Source organism: Trichechus manatus, unplaced genomic scaffold (assembly GCF_000243295.1).
Source record: "Trichechus manatus latirostris isolate Lorelei unplaced genomic scaffold, TriManLat1.0 scaffold00174, whole genome shotgun sequence".
NCBI classification, from domain to species: Eukaryota; Metazoa; Chordata; class Mammalia; order Sirenia; family Trichechidae; genus Trichechus; species Trichechus manatus.
In genome coordinates, this window is record NW_004444110.1 from 1,726,920 (window position 1) to 1,753,080 (window position 26,161).

General features: G+C 37.3%; 2 protein-coding genes and 1 long non-coding RNA gene across 3 annotated transcripts in view; 1 reads left to right on the plus strand and 2 right to left on the minus strand.

Annotated features, from left to right (window-relative positions):
* Positions 1–19,285, plus strand: part of FGF2 (fibroblast growth factor 2) — a 99,494-nt gene extending 80,209 nt beyond the window's left edge. Inside the window, 2 exon segments of the mRNA XM_023741126.1 lie at positions 447–550; positions 18,966–19,285. Coding sequence (XP_023596894.1) covers positions 447–550; positions 18,966–19,151 — 290 coding nt within the window. The 3' untranslated portion in view covers positions 19,152–19,285.
* LOC111822410 (uncharacterized) lies at positions 12,140–18,216 on the minus strand. The gene is made up of 3 exons (XR_002825681.1): positions 16,696–18,216; positions 16,265–16,438; positions 12,140–13,293 (listed from the first exon to the last, which is right to left on the minus strand). It is a non-coding gene; the product is annotated as an uncharacterized LOC111822410 (long non-coding RNA).
* A 133-nt stretch (positions 19,286–19,418) lies between the features above and the next one.
* Positions 19,419–26,161, minus strand: part of LOC101361388 (nucleoside diphosphate-linked moiety X motif 6) — a 30,417-nt gene continuing 23,674 nt past the window's right edge. Inside the window, exons 3-4 of the mRNA XM_023741155.1 lie at positions 24,588–24,642; positions 19,419–20,014 (exon numbers count right to left, since the gene is read on the minus strand). Coding sequence (XP_023596923.1) covers positions 19,617–20,014; positions 24,588–24,642 — 453 coding nt within the window. The 3' untranslated portion in view covers positions 19,419–19,616. The remainder of the gene's footprint in view (positions 20,015–24,587; positions 24,643–26,161) is intronic.

A 26,161-nucleotide genomic window follows, 5' to 3' on the forward strand; every position in this document is an offset into this window, starting at 1 on the left:
TGGTGGTAGCTGGGCACCATGTAGGTCTTCTGCTCTCAGGCTGATGAAGTCTCTGGTTTATGTGGTCCTTTCTGTCCCTTGGGCTAATACTTTCCTTTATATACTCTTAAATTTGTTCACTTTTTTTTTTTTTTTTTAATATAGTTCACAGGGCCCAGTGGAGGTTCTTTGGTGTCAATCAAAGGGAAAAAAAATTCTGCATTTCTGTCCCTCCTCTTTTGATCACTCTGACATGAGTGAGAAGGGAGTCATCAGGCGTTAGTGCGCTGGTTGCCCTGCATCACAGATCACAGCCATCCCAACAGAGTCTAGCTGGCCTCCCCCCATCCTCCAGAGTGCATTAGATGATTGCTCACATGTCTCTTGTCTTTACATTGCATAAATATTGTAAAATGGTCCTTTTCTCTATGGTGCTACAAAGGTAATTTTTCCCCCATTACTCTTAGTTAAACTACAACTTCAAGCAGAAGAGAGAGGGGTTGTGTCTATCAAAGGAGTGTGTGCCAACCGTTATCTGGCTATGAAGGAAGATGGAAGATTGCTGGCTTCTGTAAGTAATGCCTTTCTGGTGTTTTGCAACTTTTTTCTTCATTAGCATTACTGCTGTTAATTTACTGATATAGATATTTATTAATCTGTGTTAAGAGCTTTAAATGTATTATATCATTTATTTTTTATATTCTCCTATAGAGAGTATCATTACCTCTGTATAAACCAAACCAATTCAAACCTGTTGCTGTCAAGTCGATTTCCACTGATGGTGACCCTATAGGACAGAGTAGAACTGCCCAGTCGGGTTTCCAAGGAGCGACTAGTGGATTCAAAATGCCAACCCTTTTGGTTAGCAGCCTGAGCTCTTAACCACTGAGCCACTGGGGCTCCTACCTCTATATAGGGTATATTATTACTAAGTATTTTATTATGTATTTCTAAGGGAATAAGTAAAATAACCAAGATAACAGATCATATGAAGCAGAGACTGGATTAGACTCCGGAGCATGAGCTCTAAGTCACCTAATTTTACTGTCTTCTCTGCCAAAGCTGTTAAACTACTTTTTCTAAGAAAAAGTTTATCCTTATATTGTATACTTGTTTTACATTCATTGGCGATGGAGATAAAAAATTTTGATCATCAGTTTTTAAGTTTCTTCTTTGGAATTCGATACGCGAAACACTTGTAGGGTAGGACTGTAGTTGAGAATGTGGGCTCATGTCCTGGGTACTAATGCTGGCTCTGCCACTTATTAGCTGTGTGTTCTTGTGCAAATTATTGAGTCAGTCCCCTTACCTGTAAAATAGAGAAATTAATGATATCTCATAAGGTTTTTGTGAGAACTAAATTAGGTAATACATATTAAGTGCCAAAGTCTGTGTCTGGTACATAATAGGTACTCAGAATTATTACTTTCTAAAGATAGGACCTGGAGCCGTGGTGGGTGTAGTGGTTAAGAGTTCAGCTGCTAACCAAAAGGTCAGCAGTTCGAATTCACCAGTCGCTCCTTGGAAACACTATGGGGCAGTTCTGCCGTGTCCTAAAGTTAGGACAGGGACTTTTGTATCTTTTTTCTTTTCCTTTTTTTAAATCATAGCTAGGTCAGGGGTCCTAGCTCCTGGCCAGAATTCTTTCTAGTAGCAGGCTCTCTATCAATATCACCATTATTATCAGAACCAGGATTGCATGTCTGTTGAACCTACACAGTCTGTGGGGGACATAAAGACACAGACCCCAGTCCTTTCTTTCTATGAGAGCAGATAGGAAATGTATCTAAAAGTATATACACCAGCCACAGCCATAAGAACAATATTAGTGGCCAGTTAAAACTTCTATAACTTTTCTCACAGAAGAGATCTAATAATACTGAGCCATCAGTGGTGTTTTGAGCTGTACAAACAGTTTTTGGAATTTTTTTCTGAGTAAAGACCTTTTGATACCTGAAGGTGCTGAAACAGACTTAGAGAGATAAAGGATATTTCAACTCTTCCCATTTCCAATTGGTCACCTGATAAAGATACACTTAGGTGGTTGTCATGGTTTCCTAGTTCTGCCATAACAAAATATCACAAGGTGGGTGGCTTTACAGAACAGAAATGTATTTTCTCACAAACAGAGGCTAGAAGTCCAAATCAAGGGCATTGGCAGACTATGCTCTCTCTCTTGTCTCTAGGGAGGATCCTTCCTGGTCTTCTTTAGCTTCTGGTAGCCCTGGGCATTTCTTGTGTTCTTTGGCTTATAGACGGATCCTCACATGCTCTCTTTCCCCCATTTGTGACCCTCTTTCTGTTCCTGTTCTCCTCTTTTGTAAAACACTCAGAAGGCATTAGGATTAGGACCCACCCTACACCAGTATGATTTTAACTGATGCATCTGCAAAAAAAAAAAAAAAATCCTGTTTTCCCAAACAAGGTTACATTCACAGGTACAGGGTTAGGACTACAACATATTTTTTACGGAACACAATTTAATTTATAACAGTTGATATTACCAATTCCTGTGCTTTTGCAGAATAAATAGCAAGTTTGTTAGGTCCCTGGGTGGTGCAAATGGTTTGCACTTGACTACTAACCTAAAGGTTGGTGGTTCGAACCCACTTAGTGGCATGGAAGAAAGATCTCATGATCTGCTTCTGTAAAGATTACAGCCAGGAAACCTCTATGCAACAGTTCTTCTCTGTAATATCTGGGGTCACCGTGAGTTGGAATTGACACGACGGCAACAGGTTTGGTTTTTTGGTTTCTGGGTGTAGTGTCTCTCAAATATTTTTTGGTAGTTCAATAAATTTTATAATCCCTGTTCATTATAGCCAATACTTCTTGAGTGCCATGCTAGGCATCAGAGCTATAAAACCAAATACAAAATTATCTCTGCCCTTAATGAGTCACAATCCATGGAGGCAAAAGTGTAAATATGTATTTGTAATAATGTGTAAGGGTTTTGATATGCTACTTCTGTATCTACATAGGAAAGGAAATAATTAAATTTGTTTAGAAATGAGGGAGAGGACCCAAAAATAGGATTGTAGATAATGAAGAGGAAGGAGTTCATCAGGCAGTCGGAGCATTAGGAATAGAGATGGGGGTGTGGGTAACTCTGGGACACAGCACATACAAAAGCATGGGTGCAGAAAACTACTTGATCTATTTATAGAATACAAGTCACTACTGCTAGAGGGTAAAGAACAAAGAAAAAGCAGGATGGAAGGGAAGAGAGATGACTGAAGAGATAGATTGCTTACTAAAGGGCCTTATACACCATGCTGACTGTAAGCAGTGGAGAACCACGAAGAGTTTTAAGAAGAGACATGATCAGATTTGATATTTAGAAAGATCACTGGCAGCCGTGTGGAGACAGACCAGTTAGAAGGTTATTGTAATAGTCCAAGCAAGTGATGATGACAGCCTGGCAATAGTGGTAGGACAGAGAGGACTGCATAAAGTGCTAGTACTTACAATTGGTACCTGTGAGATCGAGGGATTTTGGAGATGTTCACAAGATGGAAGTGTTGTACAAGGTGTTTATTGGGACTGCCACAGACAGTCCCTCACAGCAGGAGAGCCTCCAAAGGCAGGGAGGAGGTACCAGAAGGGGAAGAGAGCAAGGGAACTCCTGGGAGAGAGGGGAAGTGGAGAGTGGGCTTATGTGTCTGGTGATGTCTCTCAGCAGGGAGAAGGGGAGTCTCTGGGTCAGAGAGCTCTGAAGGGCAGCGGTGGCTTGGGGTCTTTAGAGGGTTTATCTTATGTATGGCTAGCAGATGTTGAGTGCAGTTTAGCAGGTTGTGCAAAGCAGGCAGGCTCTAAATGGCTATATTCTGCTTATTTGGGCTATTTTCAAAGTAATTGGAAGTGTAAAAATTTGAGTTTAGTGTCAGTGGGTTTTTTTGGGCTATCAGGTCCCAGTTTGATATGAAGAAATAAGCAACCTGGTACCAATACACAGAGGCCATCTTTGGATCATTTATATAATGGTAGCATTTGTGAGTGATTAGATTTAGGGGTAAAGTGGAGGGAAAAGTCAAAGATAGCATCTAGATTTCTGGTTGGGGTGAGATGGTAAGTGAGAAAGGGAAAGGAGGACAAAAGCAAGCTCTGTGAAATGGTAGTAAGTACAAATTTAGATGTAGTTAGTTTGAGTTGCCTCCGGGAAATTCAGGTGAAGATGTTCGTTAAGTAGTTGGAGTTATGGATCTGGATCTTAGAGGAGAGGTCGGTGTTGATATAAAAATTTGGGTATCATCAGCTTACAGGTGGCAGTTAAATCATGAGAATGATGAGGTTTCCCAGGTAAAAATGTAGCTCTCAAAGAGGACCTCAGATGGACTACTTAGGATTAGTACTTTATACTCTGTGGTTTTTTTTTTTTCCTATCAGTCTGTCATGAACTCATGAGGTGATATAGTACTCTGGGGATCTACCAAAGTAGCATTTAAAGTATTTCCCCAGACAGAAAATGAATGGGCAATTTTGGATGACTTTGATATTGGAGTAGAGAGAGGAAGAGGGTGTCCAACCCCCGCCCTCCTCACCTCAGGATGTGACAAAACACATGTAGTGTGAATTGCTATGGCTTCTACAATGCCTTAGGTTTGGCTTCTGTCGGAGAGTGAGGTTGGTGGAGAAAAGGAAGGAGATGCACACATCTGCTTCTGTCATAACTATGGCCAACATGAGTCAAATGGTTTTAAAACTCCAGACATTTCTATGTCTATCTTAATCAGTGGTTCTCCAGCTCAGCTCTGTCAGTGACTTGAGATTGTTACCCTGTGGTTTTCCACTTACTGAGATTAGAAGATCCATTAACCTAGTAATCATGGTGGTTGTTCATTGGTGGGGTCATTCATTTCTAGACATATGCTGGGAAATATGAATATCTGTGCTCAGCTGCTAACCAACAGGTTGGCAGTTCAAATCCACCAGCTGCTCCTTGGAAACCCTATGGGGCAGTTCAGCTCTGTCCTGTAGGGTCGCTGTGAGTTGGAACTGACTCGACAGCACCTAACAACAATGATAAAAACCCCATAGTTATCAAAAGTGTTGAAAATAGAAGCTAGTCTGTTTTAAGCACATCTTTGAAACCACTGGAGTACATAAAAGAGGAGACAGAGTAATAGATCTGAAAACTGAACTTCTCAGTTTTACAGAATTTCCTACAAGTTAGAATTCAGAGAATTCGGACCTCTCTTGGTAAATAGGCATTAAGCTTCCTAAAGCTGTTGATTGTATACCATTGGAAGCATAAAGTGCTCTACTATATGCAGTGTGTTCTAGTTTCTTCCTTAGCTAAGCAGGTGCTTTCACAAGTTTAAGGTCATAGCATTTTATTTTGTCTTAAATGTGTTTCTGTCCCCTGGGATGATTGTTAATACTCTTCCTGATGCAGTAAGGGTTAAATTCGCTATGCTTAGAAACTTTTTATCATAAACTCTCTGTGGGGACAAACACAGGTGTTACACATAAGTTGAAAATTTCAGGATTCATCAGCCTCTTTTGATGAATGGCACCAGCCAAGATCCAGTTGTTGAAGCCACTTATGTTTCAGCTCCCATTATGGGATATGTTCCGGACAGGCTGACGAGTCAATCTCTATTTTTTAACACAGCAGTTTGTGTGGCTTACTGCCACGCCTTTCAGTACCAATCTTATCTCTTTGAAATTAGTCTGAATAGCTGTGTCAATTTTCAGATGAGTAAAGTACCTCACCTACCACAAAACCAAGGAGGTGGTGTTGGTGATTCAGTAAGTGGCACACTTCTCTCTGAGTCAGATCCATCAACATCAAGTTGTCAATAATAGTAACTTTTGGTTTAAATCTAGTATTCTGACCAGTAGTCATAATTTGAGGATGTAGATTCACTTCCTACCGTGGAAAAACTGGATTTTTATGAACTTGCACTTGCCAAAGGTGTAATCTTTCCTACTCTTCTTCTCCTGGCCCTGTATCCCGTATCAGACTGCTGGGTTCTTCTGCATTTACCCTGCTTATGATTTTTGCATGTGATTTGTAAAACCTTCTAGTTTCCTTAAGAAAGAAGAGTACTCTGGACACAGGACATGTTTTGGATTCCAAGAGTCATGCTAGGTTGATTATTACCAGTTGAGAGTATGAAGTAGACTAATTTGTGTACCATTTCCCCCCAACACTTTCACATATTAATGGTATGATTGCATTCAGGCTAAGGACTTCTCACTGTTTGAAAACATTTCTTAAGGGTCTTTCTTCTCTTTCAAAGCTAGAAAATACAAAAGTTCAAAGAGTAACTATATTTAACTGTCAAAGCCTATATTTGGAGGCTGAAGTTGAATAGTTCTTGAATACACAATAGACTCCTTATTCCATTCCATAGCAGAATAATTTTGTTGCTATGAGCAACAAAAGCCCAGAATAAATATTAGGATTTACGATTTCTTAACTGTTCACTAAATTGTAGATTTGAGAAAAAAATACATTGCATACACCAAAAAAACCCAAACTCATTGCCGTCAAGTCAATTCCGACTCATAGCAACCCTATAGGACAGAGGAGAACTGCCTCCATAGAGTTTCCAAGGAGCTGCTGGTGGACTCGAACTGCTGACCTTTTGGTTAGCAGCCCAGCTGTTAACCGTCGTGCCGCCAGGGCTCTGAATGGCATATAGTGAGGTTAATTGCAGTTTTAAGTTTGGATCATGAAAACAACCTCAGTATTAGCACTGGTATGAAAAAAATACTTGATTGGCCATCTTCTGCTAGAAATTTGCACAATCGTTTTCTATATAATGCTATAGCTTGTGATACCCAGAATATCTCCATTGGAATTAGAATGTGTGTAACTCATGTTCATCTATAATAGTGAAATATGAAAAAAAATTATCTTCTCTGAGGATATACATTTAATTACCATAAAATAAAATACTTTCTAGCTATAGAATAACTTTCTTAGTTGAGGGGCCTTAAATTAAATCTACACACATATATAGTAAAGTAGGGAAAATATATTTTTGAGGGCTCAATTATCCAGATTCAAAATCTATATTGATTAAATTTGTCAGGAAAAGACAGTAATGGAAGAGGAATGTTTATTATTAAGAGATAAAATATTTTATTAAATGCAAAGGTTACTGTCTAATAAGAGTTATTGCTTCCTTAGAAACCAATCTTCTAAAAATTTTCACAACCTATATATATTACAAGATTAAGATCAAATTTACTTTTAACTTTTCGCCATTCATGTGTTTTATTTTGTTCCTAAATAGTCAACTTTGATGCTTACATCATGTCTGTTTCTAATTCTCAGAAGTGGTGTAAGCAAAATTTTCGGATTCATGTTGAGCAAACTCCCTTATAAAGCCAAAACTGCAAAATCAAAGAACTGTAAAAGAATAAACAACTCTAAAAACAGAGCATGGGGAAATGGCCATAAGGTTCAAATCTAAAACTTAGCAGTGAACCAGAACCGAGGTCAGTGGAGAGAGAGGAGTGCAGGGGAAGGGTGTGTGGAGAGTAGCAGGAGCACCGCATCTAGTTCTGTTTCTTTCCTTATTGTGTGTAAAGGCTGTCAGAGATTGGGAGGGACCTTAAGGTTATCTGATTCGATTTTCTTATTTTACAGATGAGGAAAGTGAGACTCAGAGAAGTTAAGTAACTTACTCAAAGATATGTTAGTTAGTGACCAAGGCAATATAAGAACTGAGGGTTTCTGGACCACCGAAGATTGTCGCAGATGTTCAGTTAGGATGGACAAATTCTTGGAAAGGACCATCTAGTTTAGTTCCCTCAGGGACTAAATAGTTCATAAAGTTAAACTATATTCTATATTTCAGATTCTTAGACTGTATTTTCCCTGGTCCCAGTTCTTTAGTTCTTTATACTTTACAATATAATTGAACTGTGTTTTTATTGTAAGCTATCTAAAATAGTTTCATGTATTCGTTGGTTTCCCACCAAAACCCACTGCTATAGAGTCGATTCTGACTCATAGCGACCAACCCTAGATAGAGGACACAGTAGAACTGCCCCGTAGGGTTTCCGTAAATCTTTACGGAAGCAGATTGCCACATCTTTCTCCCATGGAGCAGGCTGGTGGGTTCAAACAGCCAACCTTTTGGTTAGCAGATGAGAAGTTTAACCACTATGCAACCAGGGCTCCTTTCATTAGTTTAGCAAATATTTATTGATTAGTAACTATGTGTCAGGCACTGGGGATATAACAGTGGACAAAAATAGGTGAAAATCGTCAACCATATATGTTTCAGTCGGGTGAAATAAAGTGTGTGTGTGTATATATACACACACACACTGTGCCACCGCTGCTCCACCAGTTAATATATATAATATTGATCTGTATTTGGATGTGATAGAGTATAAAAATGAATGAGGTGCTTTTATTCTTCATAGTACAGCTAGAGTTACTAAATCTAGTTACTTGAGAATTTTTCCCTTTTTTTGTGGTCCTAGGGTCTTTTTTTTTTAAAATAACTTCAGGTTTACAGAGTTTTTGGAGATAGTACAGAGAATTTCCATATACTCCACAACCAGTTTAACATCTTACATTAATATGGTACACTTGCAGGGCCAAATTACCCAATAAGCAAGGTACGAGTGGGCTTACTTATGCTTACTTACTAGTCTGTAGTGGACAATTTCACCTATTTTTCACCACTTCAAAGATATGGTGAAACCCATGTGAAATTGTTCGCTACAGATTAGTAAGTAAACACAGGTAAACCCTTGTGTACTTAGCTTATGGTTAATCTGCCCCTGTACACTAGTCAACTAATGAACAAATATTGATTCATTATTAATAACTAAAGTCTGTCCATTATTCATATTTTGTTAATTCCAGGATCCCACCCAGATACCACAGTGTGCAGTCATGTCTCCTTAGGCTCCTCTAGACTGTGACAGTTTCCTAGACTTTTCTTATTTTTGATGACCTTGACAATTCTGAGGATAATTGGTCAGGTATTTTTTTAGATTGTCTTCAGTTTTCATTTTTCTGATGTTTCTTCTCATGATTAGACAGGGGAGGAAAACAGCAGAAATGAGGGGCCATTCTTACCATCTCATATCAAGGGTACAAACCATAAACATAACTTACCACTGCTGATGTTAATTAACCTCGATCACTTGGCTGAGGTAGTGTTTGTCAAGTTTTTCCACAGTAAAGTTACTCCTTGTCCCCCCCTTTCCATACTGCACTCTTTGGCAGGAAGTCACTATGCACAGCTCATACTTAAGGAGAGGAGTTCCGCTTCCCCTCCTTTATGGTGGAGAATCTACGTAAATTATTTGGAATTCTTCTGCACAAGCAATTTTTCTCTTCTCCTCCATTTATTAATTTACTCAGTCATTTATGTCAGCATGTACTCATGGATATTTATTTTATAGTTTGGGTTATAATCCATTATTACATTATTTATTTTGTTGCTCGAATGCTCCAGCTTTGGTCATTGGCAGCCCTCTGAGTTGCCTCTTGGGCTCGACGTACCCTGTCAATGCGGGATTTTTTTTTAGCACATCCTTGCTTTCTGGCCTACAAGATGCTCCAGACTCATCTTGTATATACCCTACTTCAGCTCTTGAATGAGCCATATCTCTAAGGAGCTCTGTTTTTTTTTTTTTAATTGGAAAATAGTATTGGAAGCCAAGATCGGGGCCCTCGATGCACTTGTTGCTACTGAGGTGCCTTTGCTTTTAAGCCCTGTCAGCTGACAGAGAAAGGAAATATATGTGTATACAGGCATACCTTGTTTTATTGTGCTTTGCGGATATTGCATTTTTTACAAATTTAAGGTTTGCGGCAACCTTGTGTTGAGCAAGTCTTTCGGTGCCATTTTTCAAACAGCATGTGCTTCCTTCGTGTCTCTGCGTCACATTTTGGTAATTTTTGCAATGTTTCAAATTTTTCATTATTATTATTATATCTGTTATGGTGATCCGTGATCAGTGATCTTTGATGTTATACTGTAGTTGTTTTTGGGCGCCACAAACTGTGCCCATATAAGATGACTAACTTAATTGATAAATGCTGTGTGTGTTCTGACTGCTCCACTGATGGGTTCCTCCATTTGTCTCCCTCTCCTCAGACCTCCCTATTCCGTGACACACAACAATATTCAAATCAGGCCAATTAATAACCCTACAATAGCCTTTAATTGTTAAGTGAAAGGAAGAGTTGCACATCTCTCACTTTAGATCAAAAGCTAGAAATGATTATGCTTAGTGAGGAAGGCATGTCCAAAGCTGAGACAGGCCGAAAGCTAGGCCTGTTGCACCAAACAGTTAGCTAAGTTGTGAATGCAAAGGAAAAGTTCTTGAAGGAAATTAAAAGTGCTACTCCAGAGAACACATGAATGATGAGAAAATGAAACAGCCTTATTGCTGATATGGAGAAAGTTTTAGTGGTCTGGATAGAAGATCATACCAGCCACAACATTCTCTTAAGCCAGTCTAATCCAGGGCAAGACCCTAACTCTCTTCAATTCTGTGAAGTCTGAGAGAGGTGAGGAAGCTGCAGAAGAAGAGTTCGAAGCTGACAGAGGTTGGTTCAAGGGGTTTAAGGAAAGAAGCCATCTCTACAACATAAAAGTATAAGGTAAAGCAGCAAGTGCTGATGTAGAAGCTGCAGCAAGTTATCCAGAAGATCTAGCTAAGATAACTGATGAAGGTGACTAGGATAAAAGAACAAATTTTCAATGTAGACAAAACAGCCTTATACTGGAAGGAGATACCATCTAGGACTTTCATAGCTAGAGGAGAAGTCAATGCCTGGCTTCAAAGCTTCAAAGGACAGGCTGACTCTCTTGTTAGGGGCTAATGCAGTTGGTGACTTTAAGTTGAAGCCAGTGCTTATTTACCATTCTGAAAGTCCTAGAGCCCTTAAGAATTATGCTAAATCTACTCTGCCTATATTCTATAAATGGGGCAACAAAGTATGGATGACAGCATATCTGTTTACAACATGGTTTACTGAATATTTTAAGCCCACTGTTGAGACCTACTGCTCAGAAAAAAGATTCTTTTCAAAATATTACTCCTCATTAATAATGCACCTGGTCATTTAAGAGCTCTGATGGAGATGTACAAGGAGATTAATGTTGTTTTCATGCCTGATAACACAACATCCATTCTGCAGCCCATGGATCAAGGAGTAATTTAGACTTTCAAGTCTTATTTATTTAAAAAATATATTTTGTAAGGCTATAGCTGCCATAGATAGTGGCAGCTGATGGATCTGAGCAAAGTAAACTGAAATCCTTTTGGAAAGGATTCACCATTCTAGATGCCATTAAGAACGTTACTGATTCTTGGGAGGAGGTCAAAATACCAGCATTAACAGGAGTTTGGAAGAAGTTGATTCCAACCCTCATGGATGACTTTGATGGGTTTAATACTTCAATGGAGGAAACAACTGCAGATGTGGGGGAAATAGCAAGAGAACTAGAATTAGAAGTGGAGCCTGAAGATATGACTGAATTCGCTGCAATCTCATGACACAACCTTAATGGATGAGGAGTTGCTTCTTATGGATGAGCAAAGAAAGTGGTTCTTGAGATGGAATTTACTTCTGATGAAGATGCTATGAATATTGTTGAAATGACAACAAAGGATTTAGCAAATTACTTAAACTTAGTTGACAGAGCAGTAGCAGAGTTTGAGAGGATTGACTCCAATTTTGAAAGAAGTTCTACTGTGCGTAAAATGCTATCAAACAGCATTGCATGCTGCAGAGAAATCTTTCATGAAAGGAAGTCAATCGAGGTGAAACTCATTGTCTTATTTTAAGAAATTTCCACAGCCACTCCAGCCTTCAGCAACCACCACCCTGATCAGTCACCAGCCATCACCACTGAGGCAGGCTCCTCCACCAGCAAAAAGATTATGACTTGCTGAAGGTTCAGATGATGGTTAGCATTTTTTTACAATAAAGTATTTTTCAATTAAGGTGTGTACATTGTTTTTTTTAAGACATAATGCTATTGCACAGTTAATAGACTACAGTATAGTATAAACATAAATTTTATATGCGCTGGTCAACCAAAAAATTTATGTCACTCACTTTATTGTGGTGGTCTGGAACTAAACCTGCAATATCTCCAAGGTATGCCTGTACTAACCCATGCACATATACATACCTGTTGCCATCAAGTAGATTCCGACTCATAACAACTCTATAGGACAGAGTAGAACTGCTCCATAGGGTTTCCAAGGAGCTGCTAGTGGATTCGAACTGCTTACCCTTTGGTTAGCACCCGAGCTCTTAACCACATAGTTGTCTATATATCCATCTGTATATATATTAAGCTAAACGTGAGTTCATACTGATGTCTCCAGCCTTAATCCAATACCACATAAATCATTCTAGGATTACCCCTTTGCTTGTCTGTAACCTTCCACCCTTAACAGTGAGAAACCTGTCTCCCTCCATTTGCCTAGGATCAGTTTCTGTGTCTTAAAATATTTTATACTTAAACTCTTTTTCAATTTGTATAACCATCTAACATTATTTTCTTTTTGAAATTTCAAAGTGAAGTAAAGATCTTGACAAAACATATCAAATTATTTAAAATGTTTATTTTGCTTTTTTCAAACTACATTGATTCTTTCCTATGCAGATATTCCTACAAGGGGTCCAGCTCCTAGCACCATCTTTAAAATCATTAGCATCATCATCATCACCATGAACAAATGTTTATTGGACCCTTCTGAGAGGACCCTGAGCTAAGCTGGTTTATGTGGACAGTCTTTGGGGAAGCCTTGAGGTGTTCCCCAACCAGTAACACATGACAGGCGTGTATCACTTTCATATACATATACATCCTGTAATATTTATTTATGTATACAAACATTTTTCAGGTTACACACCTTTTAGAATTCATTTATTATAATTATTGTAACTTAACACACTTTCTAGCATTTCAAATAAATTAGTATTTCTCAACTTCCAATTCTGTGGTTATTAGCATGAGCAAGGAGGAAGCAAAGTTGAGTGATGTGCCTGTCACATAGTAGATGCTCCATAAATATTACACCAAAAAAGCTGAGATAATAGAAGTCATACTAACAAGCCAACTTGAAGCACATTACAAGATGCTAATTTCAGGGAGATGGATTATATTCCCAAAAAACTAAGAAACCAGGAGCTAGAGAGTCCAAAGGCCCTCCAGAGTCAACAGAATTTGTGTGCCCTGGTAAAACAGTTCTCAATCCTCTCTTTCCATCACAACACACAGTGGATTACTTGCTTGTAAGTTACACCACTATGGGCACACGCAGGTATTCAGTCTGTTCCTGGTGATGAGCTCCAACTCCATCCCTTTTCTCTCACATGAAAAAAAAAAGAGAATGCAAGTGAGTGAGGATGATATTACAATAGAGGTAATCTTATATCTGATCTAATTTATAAAACAGAAAATTGTATAGGAACTTTGTGACTTTAACGATATACTGCAGTAGGTGTACTACATGCGAGGTTGTGAACCACTGTCTTCGTGTACTTTCTTAAAACACCCAGGTGATGTTACGCTATAATTTAAAAAAAAAATGCTTTGGTATGTTAATGCAAGTTAATGATTAAATTCTGAAATATGAATCAAACTCAGTCTATTTCAGCATGAAGCAGCCCTGGTGGCACATTGATTCCAGCTAAGTGCTTGCTGCTAACCGAAAGGTTGCTGGTTCGAACCCACCCAGTGGCTCTGTGGAGAAAGACCTGGTAATCTACTTCCGTAAAGATTACAGCCTACATAACCCTATGGAGCAGTTCTACTCTGTCACATGGGATCACTGTGAGTCAGAATTGACTCGACAGCACCCGGCAATAACAATTTAGCATGAGAAAGAAAAAATAAAGCAACAGCAAGTTAATTTCTAAGAATTATTTAAGATACCCAAGTTGCTAGAATCACTCATCTTGTTTACATGCTCCTTTTTTCCTCCTTCTTTTTTTCCCTTTAACTTTGTTAATTCAATTTAGAATATCTATTAAAGTCCCTAGATGGTGCAAATGGTTTTGCTTGACTGCTAACCTAAAGGCTGGCAGTTTGAACCCACCCAGCGGTACCTTGGAAGAAAGACCTGACAGTCTGCTTCCATTGAGATTATAGCCAAGAAAACCCTAGGAAGCAGTTCTGCTCTGTGACACATGTCAGAATAGACGCCACAGCAACTAACGACGACGACATGAGAGGGAAAGTGATGTGGATACACATAGAGTCTGGTGCCTGACCTAGAGTGGGCAATCAGGGAGGGCTTTCTGGAGAAAGCAACATTTAAAACAGGATCTGAGGGGATCAGTAGGATTTAGTCATTTGAAAAGATAGGGGGAAGGCAGCATGTGCAAAAGTTCAGGATCTAGGGAGAATGTGGCATGTTGAGAAACTGAAAAAAATGTTTTAGTATGGCTGGAATGATACAGGTACAGGTTAGTAGTGAATTTTTATAGCAATCAGCTAGAGTGATATTTTGCTCACAATCATATTCCTCCAAATGTCCACTGACATTTATGTGTCTATAGCTGCCACATTTATACTTCCAGGTGTCTTATGAATTCTAGACTTGATGATCTAACTTCTTACTCATCTGTATTTGGGTGTCTAATACGCATCTCAAACTCAACATGTCCAAAACTGAATTCTTCATCTTTTCCAATGAAACCTGCTCCCACTCATAGTTTTCCCCATCATTTGATGGCAAGTCCATCATTCCAGAAAATAAACTTCCTGGATTCCTCTGTTTCTTTCACACTGCACACTCAGTCTGTCAGGAAACCCTGTTGACTCTACCTTCAAAATATATTCACAATCAAACAGCTTATTACCATCTCCTCTGCCGCCACCATGGTCTGAGCCACCATTCTCCCACTTCCTATGTTACTGAACAAGACTTTAGCTGTTGTCTTCACTTATTCCATTCGCCCTCAATAGCGTTTGCAACCAGAATATGTCAGAAGCCTACAGTGGCTCCCTATTTTACTCAGAGCAGGAGCCAAAATACTTCAGATAGTCTACAAATCTCTACAGGATGTGGCCCGCTTTCCCATCTCATTACCTTTCTGACCTTATTTCCTACTCCTCTCCTCAAACCTTCTACTGGATCCACACTGGCCTTCTTACTGCCCCTCACATACTGCAGGCATGATCCTGTTGTATGGCTTCGGTGTGGGTTATTCCCTTTGCTTGGAATGCTCTTCTGTCAGACATCTGGATTAATAACTCCTTCACCTCCTTCAAGTATTCTCTCAAATTTTACTTTATTAACCTATCACGACCTGCTAATTACTTAATATTGCAACCTAATCCTTACCACCACTATTCCAGATTCCTCTTACCCTGCTTAGCTTTACTTATTTCCATAGCATTTATAATATTTTGAAATATAATATGATATACTCAGTAATTTTATTGCTTATTGTGTGACTCCCCCAGCCAGAATCTGAACATCACAAAGGTGGAAACCTTTGTCAGTTTTATTCACTGATTAATACCAGGTGCCTAAAAGGAAAAAAAAAAAAATGCATTGACTGAATAAATGCATTATTTGAAATTTGTGCTTCCTGGACTCCAAAATTATTTTTTAATTTAAAATGAATGAAAATAAAGAAAAACTTAATTTGATAATGTATCACACATGGGCAAAGGGTGTCCACAATCTGAAATAATAAGTTACTAAGAGCACTGAACTTTAGTTTCCTCGTTTGTTAATGAGCAGGATAATTATGTCACAAGATTGTTGTGATATTTGAATGAAATGATGTGCATGAAAACAATCAATAATCAGGAATTAAGGGATTATTTCCCAACTCATAGGCCTATCTAAAATAAGGCCTTGAAGGCAAGGAGTAAGTTGTTAGAAGCCCTGAAAAACCAAAACTGTAAAGTCAGTTCTGACTCAAGTTGACTCCATGTGTGTCAGAGTAGAACTGCTCCATAGGGTTTTAAATGGCTGATGTTTTGGAAGTATATCACCAGGCCTTTATTCTGTACAGCTTCTGAGTGGACTTGAACCCCCAACCTTTTGGTTAGCAGCTGAGAGTGTTAACTGTTTGCATCACCCAGGGACTCCTTAGAGGCCAGTTATTTATCTCCTCTGTGATGTTGTTCCTCTGAAGACTGCTTTTTTCTGTTAAGTTTGGGATGGTGAGTAGGTAAATATTGAGAATAGGAAAAAAACTAAATATGTTTATAAACATTAATAAAAATTATATTGCACCAATTTTTAATAAAGACTGAGATCACAGTTACTGGAGATGATTTCTAAACTTAGAATGAGGAAAATTGAAAATTGTACTTACATTGGACTTTTAAATGTCTGGTTTTCTTGAGAACTGAATTATGGCCCTACTACAAAAATAATGCAGTTTGTTTTCAAGTGCCAGACAGCTGGGTAGTAAATTTATTGCTGAACATTCAGCACACATACAAGTTTTTCTTTCCTTCCTCTTCTTTTGTAAAGGTACAAGTAACCTCTGTAAAAAAAAAAAAAAAAAAAGAAAGAAAGAAAAATATTGTGGGTTCCATGATACCTCAACTTAATCCCTGGTACTATTTCTTTTCTCTGAAATATTAGGAGTTGGCTGAAAAGGCAAACATTATTGGCATGGTAAGTACTCCATTAGGCCAAGCATTGTAGGGAGTGCCAGCTAGCAAGGTGGAGCACTCTGGAAGTTGACAGAGCCCCAGAAAATTAAACATCAATGTCCTGAATGATGTTGTTTAAGCCTACCTGTAGGGAACTGGCCTGTGATGTCAAGGCAGGCCTTTTGTTATTTTTATGATCACTATGACTTTTCCTTTAATTCTTTACTTCCTCTTCCTGTGTACTCCTGATCTTAAACCTGGAATAGAGAAAGGGAAGACTTTTTTTTATCAGTGGCACTAAAAATGACAAAAGAAAGTAACACAGTTAACTTCGGTTAACACAGAAGCATAATATATTTCACTGAAGACATAAAGTGAAAGTATTGGATTCGGAATTCTACATTATTCTTGGTCTAAGTGTCTCATTGTTATCACATGTGAATTGTTATGAACAAGACAGTCCTGTGTATCATTATAGCTAAGTCCTTATGGAAGGCTAGCTATGATTTGAGTCGGAAAGACTTAAATTTCTTTTTAATGATGTGTGGCATAATGGGCAATCTAGTGTGTATTTCAGTTTTTAAAAATTCAATTAACAGGTCAAAATATTAAAGCCAATTACATTTCTAGTAGAATTCTTACCCCCAGAAGCAGATTATAGGATCGAATATCACACCATGACTTTAGATGGCTGAGACACGTGTTGTTCGCTTGTAAGTCTTCGGGAGGCCTTTCCGTTTCATTTTGGTTATTGTGCCAGCTCTTTTCATTGCTTATTAATTTGTTTTTCTCACAGTTTGTGCCATTGTTTAGTTTATCTTGGAAACAAAGAATCTGGGAAAAGGTACACGTATTTTGAATGTGGGTTTTCCCAAATCTGAAGTTTCCCAGATTTGAGTATATGGAAATAAGCTGGAATGTGGTATAATCATCAAAACCATGTGTTTATATACTATATCTGTGTATACATCTTCTATATATATTATGTAGATTGGTGTTGTTGTGTGCTGTCAATTCTGACTCATAGTGATCCTATATGACACAGTAGAACTGCCCCATAGGGTTTTCTAAGCTGTAATCTTTATGGGAGCAGACCACCACATCTTTTCTCCCTTGGAGCCGCTGGTGGGTTTGAACCACTGACCTTTTGGTTAGCAGTGGAGCACTTAACCATTATGCTACTGGGACTCCTTATATGTAGATTACTGTGTATAAATTTATATGGTTTTCTAGATGAGTTTATATAAAGCCATTCAATTGTTATGTGTACATAATTGTAATATAAAAATAAATGGTTTTTCCCTTTTTTCTTTAAAGTGAATAAGTCATTTGATTTTGAACATTCACCTTAAATAATGTGGTAGCCTCTTAGACTCCATTACTTGTAATAGTAGGTTCAACCATTTGAAAGCAAGTTATTTATTTTTCTGATAAACAGTTAAACTGAAATAAAAAGGCAGAGTATTTCTGCCTACAAGAGACTGCCAAAAATCAGTATGTTCTATGTTACATATTCTTCATTAAGTGTTTCGAGAATGCTAATTACATGTAATATAATGTTCCAATATAATTTGTTGGCATTGTATATTGTTGTTGTTGTAAGGTGCTGTTGAGTTGGTTGCAACTCCTAGTGACCCTGGGTCCAGCAGAACAAAACAGTGCCTGGTTCTGCACCATCCTCACAATCGTTGCTGTGTTTGAGCCCATTGTTGCAGCCACGTGTCAATCCATCTCGACTCATTATATACCATTAGCTATTTTCTATAAGATAAACTATTTTTTATGCCTTAGAAATGTTAGTCACTAGAAAATTGTGTTATAATTTAGGGAGTTAATTCTGTTTCTGTGAGTAAAAAGGTCAACAAAACTCCTCCTTCATGGGAGGATTACCCTGGGTTAACCTTCTAGCACTGTTGTACTAGAACCCTGGCAAAAGTGAACATGACGTGATTGGTAATGTCTCTGGGCTGGGAGGAGTGTGGATGGACTATACATACCTAACCAGAAGCCATATCTTTGGGCTTTTCTGAGCGGAGTGTGCCTCTTGTGCCCCTTCGTGGGGGCCCCTGAAAGCCATGTTCATGGAGTGTTTCAAGTCTGACTGAGTGTAGGTCCTGGATTAGCTGTGTGCTCTCACTGCCTAACTGTTGACCTGGAGAATGCATGTTCCCCGGACTCTCCTACTGAAGAGACATACCTGAGACTGTCCTACTGACAGGCTGTGCCCGTTTTGTATCCTGTGGAGCTCATCTGGGGCAGATTATGGCCTATTGAGTTTTGTTAATTTGACTGCCCTGCTGAACCCAAGGTCACTGCTGCTGGTTGAGCAGAATGGACATGGTACTATCATAAATATTTAATATGAAAAGTATAATAATAATAACAACAACAACTAATTCTTCCTTTATTTTTCAGAAATGTGTAACAGATGAATGTTTCTTTTTTGAACGACTGGAATCTAATAACTACAATACTTATCGATCAAGGAAATACACCAGTTGGTACGTGGCACTGAAACGAACGGGGCAGTATAAACTTGGATCCAAAACAGGACCTGGACAGAAGGCTATACTTTTTCTTCCGATGTCTGCTAAGAGCTGATCTTAATGGCAACATCTAATCTCATTTCACGTGAAAGAAGAGGGATATTTTAGAAATTTGTTAATGAGAGAAAAAGAAATGTGTACAGTCATCTGCTCAGTTTGGATAACTGGTTGGATCACCTTTTATCTACCAGTAAAATATTTAACCATTGCCTGAGTAAACAAAAACGACAAAAATTCTTGGAAAATATATAGACTTTCCCTCTTTCGTATAGCATTTATCTTTACCTGGTGGAGCTTACTTAGAGCTACAATCCTTTTCATACATTTACTTTATTTGAAAAGGGGCTTTCAAAATGTGCACATTTATAAACAAATTTTCTTCATAAAAACCATACACATTAGAAAATTAAAGTCAGATATTTAGTTAATTACTCAAAATGTCCACTACTTCTTGTAATGTGGCACACATTAATCTATATGTAAATTTACTTTGAAACTTTTTAAACATGCAAATGTGAATTTAGTACATTCCTGCCATAGTTTTGTAACTCTCTGGGAGTTCCTTGTGATAGAGTTTATAGAACAGGCCTGTGTAAACTGCTGGGAGTTCTTCCATGGTCAGATCGATCTTGTCAAATCCTTCTCTGAACCCATACAGCATCAGCCTAGCAACTCTGCTGGTGATGGGAGTCGTATTTTCAGTCTTGACCAGGTCACTGAGATCCATCCACTCACACCTTAAACATTCATGCTGGCAAAAATTTATGGTGAATGAACATGGCTTTAAGCGGCAGATGATATACATATCTGACTTCCCAAAAGCTCCTGGATTGGCGTGCTGTTGCCGAATACTCAGGAGGGATCTGAATTCTGATTTTATACCAGTCTCTTCAAAAACTTCTCGAACTGCTGTGTCTCCTACGTAAAAGAAAGATGTACAAATCAACAAGGAGCACATTTCCAGAGACTTTATCACTGACGATTTTCAGTTAAAGTAATATTATCTAAATGTTCAAAAGTAAAACTCCACCCTAAGAAAATAAAGTTTTCAGCACAAACTCCTTGCATTCTGGACATCCTGAAATGGTGTGTACTACCAAAGTATTTTCTTACCACTGTATATATATCTAACAAGTTTTAAAATAACTGAATGTTTCTTTGGCTGCTACTTCCAGGCTTATCCACCTGTGCATTTTTGGGGTCACGTCTTTCTACCCTCTTCTCTACTTCCCAAAAAGTAAAAAACATATGCTGCAAAAGTTAAAACACATGTTGCAAAGCTCAGTTGATATTCCTGCATATATCTTAAGTGCTTGGCTGCTGACCGAAAGGTCAGCCGTTCAAATCCACTAGTTACTCTGTTGGAGAAAGATGTGGCAGTCTGCTTCTGTAAAGATTTCAGCCTTGGAAACTATGGGGCAGTTCTATTCTGTCCTATAGGGTCGTTATGAGTCAGAATCAACTCGAAGGCAACAGGTTTGGTTTATCCTGCTCCTGATCATCCATGAAAACTGCCTGAATTTATATATATCAGCATTGAGAATAAGAGATCCATTTTCCTTATAAAAGCCTGTTGAGCTGCAGAATGTACTGAACTATGCAATGACTCTCATCTCTCCTGGTGATCTCCTGTGAGACTGTCAAGTGTCAGAAGGCATTTAGCAGATTCCTTCATCAGCATTTTGAAGAGAAGGTTACTGCCCCAGTAGTTAAGCTGTCAGTGCAATCCCACTCTAGTAATTTTTGGCATTTCCTTTGTTTCTTGAGGTAAGACTACAAAACACTGAACTTATTTCATCAGAAGTTTTCAAAGAACTTGCAGTATGCAGAATTTTATAATGCAACAGAAGTTTTCATATTTTATAAGGTTTACTTTTTTCAATTATATGTAAATTTCTGGGGCAGTATTTTTATTGCCATTCAGGCATTTTTGTGGCTGCTTTCTCTAAAGGTCCAGATGAACTCCCTAAGTGGGCTTTCCCTAATTTTGTGATGCTCTGTCATTGTCTCCCAAAGCATTTATGAGAAGCGCTTACAACCGTCACTGCCCACTTTGCTGGGAAGCGTCACAATTGCCACAGGCAGAGTTTTTCCTTCAAATACTCTTTAATGCCTCCATTGTTCTTACTTGTCAAATAGTAAATTATATTTGCCTTGTAGTAGTCCTATTGGTGAAGAATAGGCAAAGAGGAAGGAGTTGATGAAAAATGTCTCAACTCTCATGTGCTTGCCTGTAGACTGATTGTCTTACCAACTCCCTGGATAAGCTCTTGGTTTTTCTGTTAAGGGACTGTTCTGGAAAGATGCATGGGAAGAGTAAAGTGTTCTATAAGACATTTATCTGCCCATTTTGAATTCCATACTGACTTCCCTTATAATAGAGATTCGCCCTAATTAATACTTTGAAACTGAAAAAATAAAATGAGACTCTAGGTTACAAAAAGAGGAACTTTCCTGAATAAGAAAAATAATTTTTAATCTGCTATTAAAGATTGTGGCACTAGTCTTAAATTTTATATAATGCTATTTGCCAATCTCACTTAACTATTATTTAAATGTTTATATTTTTTTCTTTAAATTCTTTGAAAAATGACCATTGGGGTCCTGTTTAGTTCTTAGCGCCACTAATCAAGTGTTGGGATTACTTCATGAATCTTGGTTGTTCATGGCCCAGAAGCACCAGGATGGAGCTAGTGAGTGAATCTGCCTTGCTCAGCAGTCATCACAGCAGCTGATTCAAAATTAGAGATGCTGAAGTGGTTTTGAGCAGTTTAACTTGAACCAGCATCTAACTAGACTGAAAATTGAATGGGCAAATAAGAGTCTTTGTATTCAGTGTCTGAAAGACCCTTTCCACTTCAAGGTGGAAATGTCTGCCCCAAGGATTTGGACATCAATTTAAATGTTTTATCAAGATAGAAGTGCTTTATTTTGTTGTGTCTTTATTATTTTAATGCACTGTAAATTGAACCGAAGTAACATTTACTGTTTTATAGCTATAGAGAACATAGAAAAAACCAAGAGGTTTTTGTTTTTATTTTTGCGGATTAAGAAATATGTTTAAATATGTCATAGTGTTTTGTTTAGGTATGCAACAATAATGAAATGGAGTTTTATTTGTTATTTCTATTTTGTAATATTTAATAATAGAATTAATAATAGGATTAAGGTTGAAATAAAATAATAGGAAAAGTTTTGCAAAATGTGGAGTTCCCTGGTGTTTCCCTCTGATTCTCGTAGACCAGTGATCTCTTGACTAGACCAGCTGCTTTGCAGTCCTTTGGCTAATGCAGATGATTGTCTTCCTGTCAGTACAACTTGTCCATTTTTAACCTTGACTCTTGAGATACCCTTTGTACACCTAGAGTATTATACTACAGCTTTGAGAATTGCTTTCTATTTTGTATGCGGCCCTCCTAATTTTTTTTTTCTTCTTCTTAACACTATGAACAATGATGCTTCATTTACCCAATATTACCAAGAATGAAGAATTCCAAACAAATGTATTTCCCAGGTAACTAGTGTTCACTACCTAAGAGTCAATATGAATGTTTAGCCATCTGTGATGGCGATATTCTTAATGTATAGTATATACTTTCCTAAACACAGGGCTTAAATAATTCTTAGATGATTTGGCTTCACTGTTAAGAATATCTATTATTGTACTGTGCTATAAAACAGAAATGTCTTTATACAGACATAGTCTTTCAGACCTCTACTGTCAGGTATCCTTTCCAGCTGCTTTTAGGGTTTTATGAAATCCAAGGCCAAGCTTTAATTACTACCCCTAGGAAGTACAGTGAATGCCAGTTGTTGCTTAGAAGCCTTTCCTTTTTTTTTTAATTCTGCATGGTTGAGACATAACTATGTATAATCTCTGGATAGGTGGGTTGTTGTGACAAATAACCACATATACTTACAAAAAACTAGTGAATTCTTAATTATTTGGACTTAAAGAAAGGTTCTGGAGTATATGTCAACCTAAAATTATATATATTTGGCTTGGAAATGTATTTCTTCAGTTAGATTTAAATATAAGTATATCTGAAATTCAGAGGATCCATAATAATGCATGTATTTCTTCAATTAGATTTAAGTATATCTAAAATTCAGAGGAACCATAATAATTCAAATTAAAAAAATCAATTCATTTGAGAAGGCAAAATTCAGGAGAAGAAGCTACACAAACCTTCTCCTGCAGACTTCTTTCTGCCCAGTATGGATTGCTTCCTCTCTCAAGGGTGCAAATGATAAGCTAACTAGTTCACACATGCTCACGTATCATACAGTAGGAGGCAATGAGGTGTTCTAGAATAAATGGCCTTTTCTTTCAGCACTTGCATCACTACAGAATCCTCTTTTATGTCACTAGAAGACCTAAGCAGAATCTAAACAAAAAGTCAGTAAGTACTAAATAAGTACCTAAAACAGAGATTTATTATGGATATATCTTAATGCAGTGTTTTTAGGAGTTGGCTATATATTATTAATATATGTATGACATTTTGATTTGTGTAATATTTTTAGAAATTAAGTTTTAGGTATATATACATTTTAAATTAAATAACGATTATTAGGAAATTGCCTATATAAATGCTGGCTAAAGAGAATGGGAACATTCATATTGAGGAAAAGGTTATGGAGAAATAATACTGATATCAAATGAATTATCTATTGATTTATTTTGATGGAAATTGACTCTGACCTAATGGTTGAAGGAGTAGGTAGGAAAATTCTGTGTTTATTCCTTTGTCTATTTCCTGTAAAAACAATGAAGTAAAGAATTCTTAGCTTATTTCATATCTTCTTGTCTTAAACATAGAGCTCAGTAAGTTGTTTTGGGGGGTTATTTTTCATTTGAGATGTTCTCATGTGACATTTTACTGTGTTTTGGCTTCCTGAATATCAAAAGAAAGAAAAGATAAAATTTTCATAATGATAAGAATTATGCCACCACTGTTCTATAATTGAAAAAAATGAGAGACCAAGGGTTTAATTCATGTAGGTTTGATTTTATAACACTTATTTCAAAGTTACTTTAAAAGTTACGATTTCATGAGCTGGAGTCATGAAAAGTTGACAGTAACTTCTTTTAAATTCATATTTCTGTGAAGGAATGGTTAAGAATTGATCTTTTCTAGTAGGTTAATACCAACAACAACTTCAGTCATATCCAAAATAATCCTAAATTTACTGATGTACATCCAGAGTTTCTCATTTCCAAACAAATTAATCTAGAAGCAGTCCTAAACAGAAGAAAAGGTGGTATGCTCCTAGTGGTATTATTTACACTAATGGAATAGGTTATAATGTTATAAATTTTGCTTCTAATTTTATATCAGTGCTGAAATAACTTCTCTGAAATTTTCTGACCCAGTCTGAACCAGTTAGAAAATGTTAAACCTTATTCTTTGGTATTATAAAGCAAGAAACTAAACATTTGAATTTCCTCAACATTTTCAAGCCAATTTAAAATATGTAGGATACACACCAATATCTTCTCCAGGCTCTGACAGGCCTCCTGGAAACTTCCACATATTTTTTAACTGCAATATACAATCATAAAATAAAGTTAACACAGCATTTATTCACTCACACACTCACTCACTCATTTACTGACACTCACATACATGCAGACTCCAGAAAATCTACCCATAATTAATTGGTCAGGGGGTTTGAGATTTTTTTTGTCATTGCGTGTAAGTTTTTCGCATCTTCCGTCCTCCCCCTTTTTTGGGGGTGGGGTGGGGGTGTGACTGATGAAATCTTTTCCTACCTTTTTATTCAGGAATAGAAGTGGTTTTGCTTGGTTAATGTGATAATAAATTCTGTACGAATAAAACCGTGGAGAGAAACATCTACTGAATCTGTATAATTTTTAAAATCTTGCTGCTAGTTAACTAGTTAACAAATAGGGAAATCTTACAGATGCTGCTATAAATAAGTAGAAAATATAGTATAAATTTAATCACTAAAGTATGCTATTTTTAATTTTCTCATTTATCTCCTGTATTGTGTTTCTGTCAGATATATTACTATTATGATTTGTATTACTCTATATGTTATTGATTCCATGTAAAAAATGTAATTGCTTTTCATAAGAAGTGTGAATAAAATCAGTTAGTTTGAATCTGTGTTTTCCTGCCTACCATTTCTTTTTTTTTTTTGGTTGGGAGTGGCAGATGGGAAGATCTGATCTTGGAATGGGGATAAACATAGAAACAGATTAAAAATAGTTACGAGATGGTCCAGGACACTATTCTTGTTGCTGACCTGATTCTTTTTCCTGTTAGAGTCCTGCTTCTGTCACCGTGATAAAAACTGAAGAATGAGAAATTATACTCCGCAGGGAGCAGCAGCTTTGAGCAGCACACCTTATGCTTTTCATTCATAAAACAAGTTTTTGGACCTTTTACTGGTGTGCTTTGTGCCCAATCATTTCCTGGATGAGTGCTTCTTAAAAGAATGTGTTATTTCCCAACTATGCTAAGTTGGAGACCAGTGGCATGGTTCCCAGAGTTTCTACAGACTGTCAATTATGTGGGTACAGAATTCAGGCTTTCCATCCTTCTGTGTCTGGTTGAGACTGGAGATTAATTTAAAAAGCATATTATGTTTTACTTTATTATGTAGAAATATATCCAAAGTCTATTTCTACATCAATGCACTGTCTTTTGGGCTTCATTTTGAAATGGGTCCAGAAGATTTGTTTCTTAAAAAACCTATGCACTCTTTTGTCTGATAGGATGCTGGGTTTCACCATCATAAATCCTATTTCTAACAAAAGAAATATTATAGCAGACAAATGATTCCTAAAAACAAAAAAAGTCAACTTTTAAAAATCTTTACCTTGACTTGACTATAAATGATTGGAGATTGATGATTAAATTTGGAATTATGAACTTACTAGGAGGGAAAAAAACAAGGATTAAAACAGCTCACAAATTTGATTTTGATTATTTCATAAATTAAACCCTAGGTAATTGAAAAGATTATATTTTTATGTTGGGTAAGTAGCTTGTGACATTTTCTGGCATCTCTTAGGGTTAAAGAGCCTATTTTAAG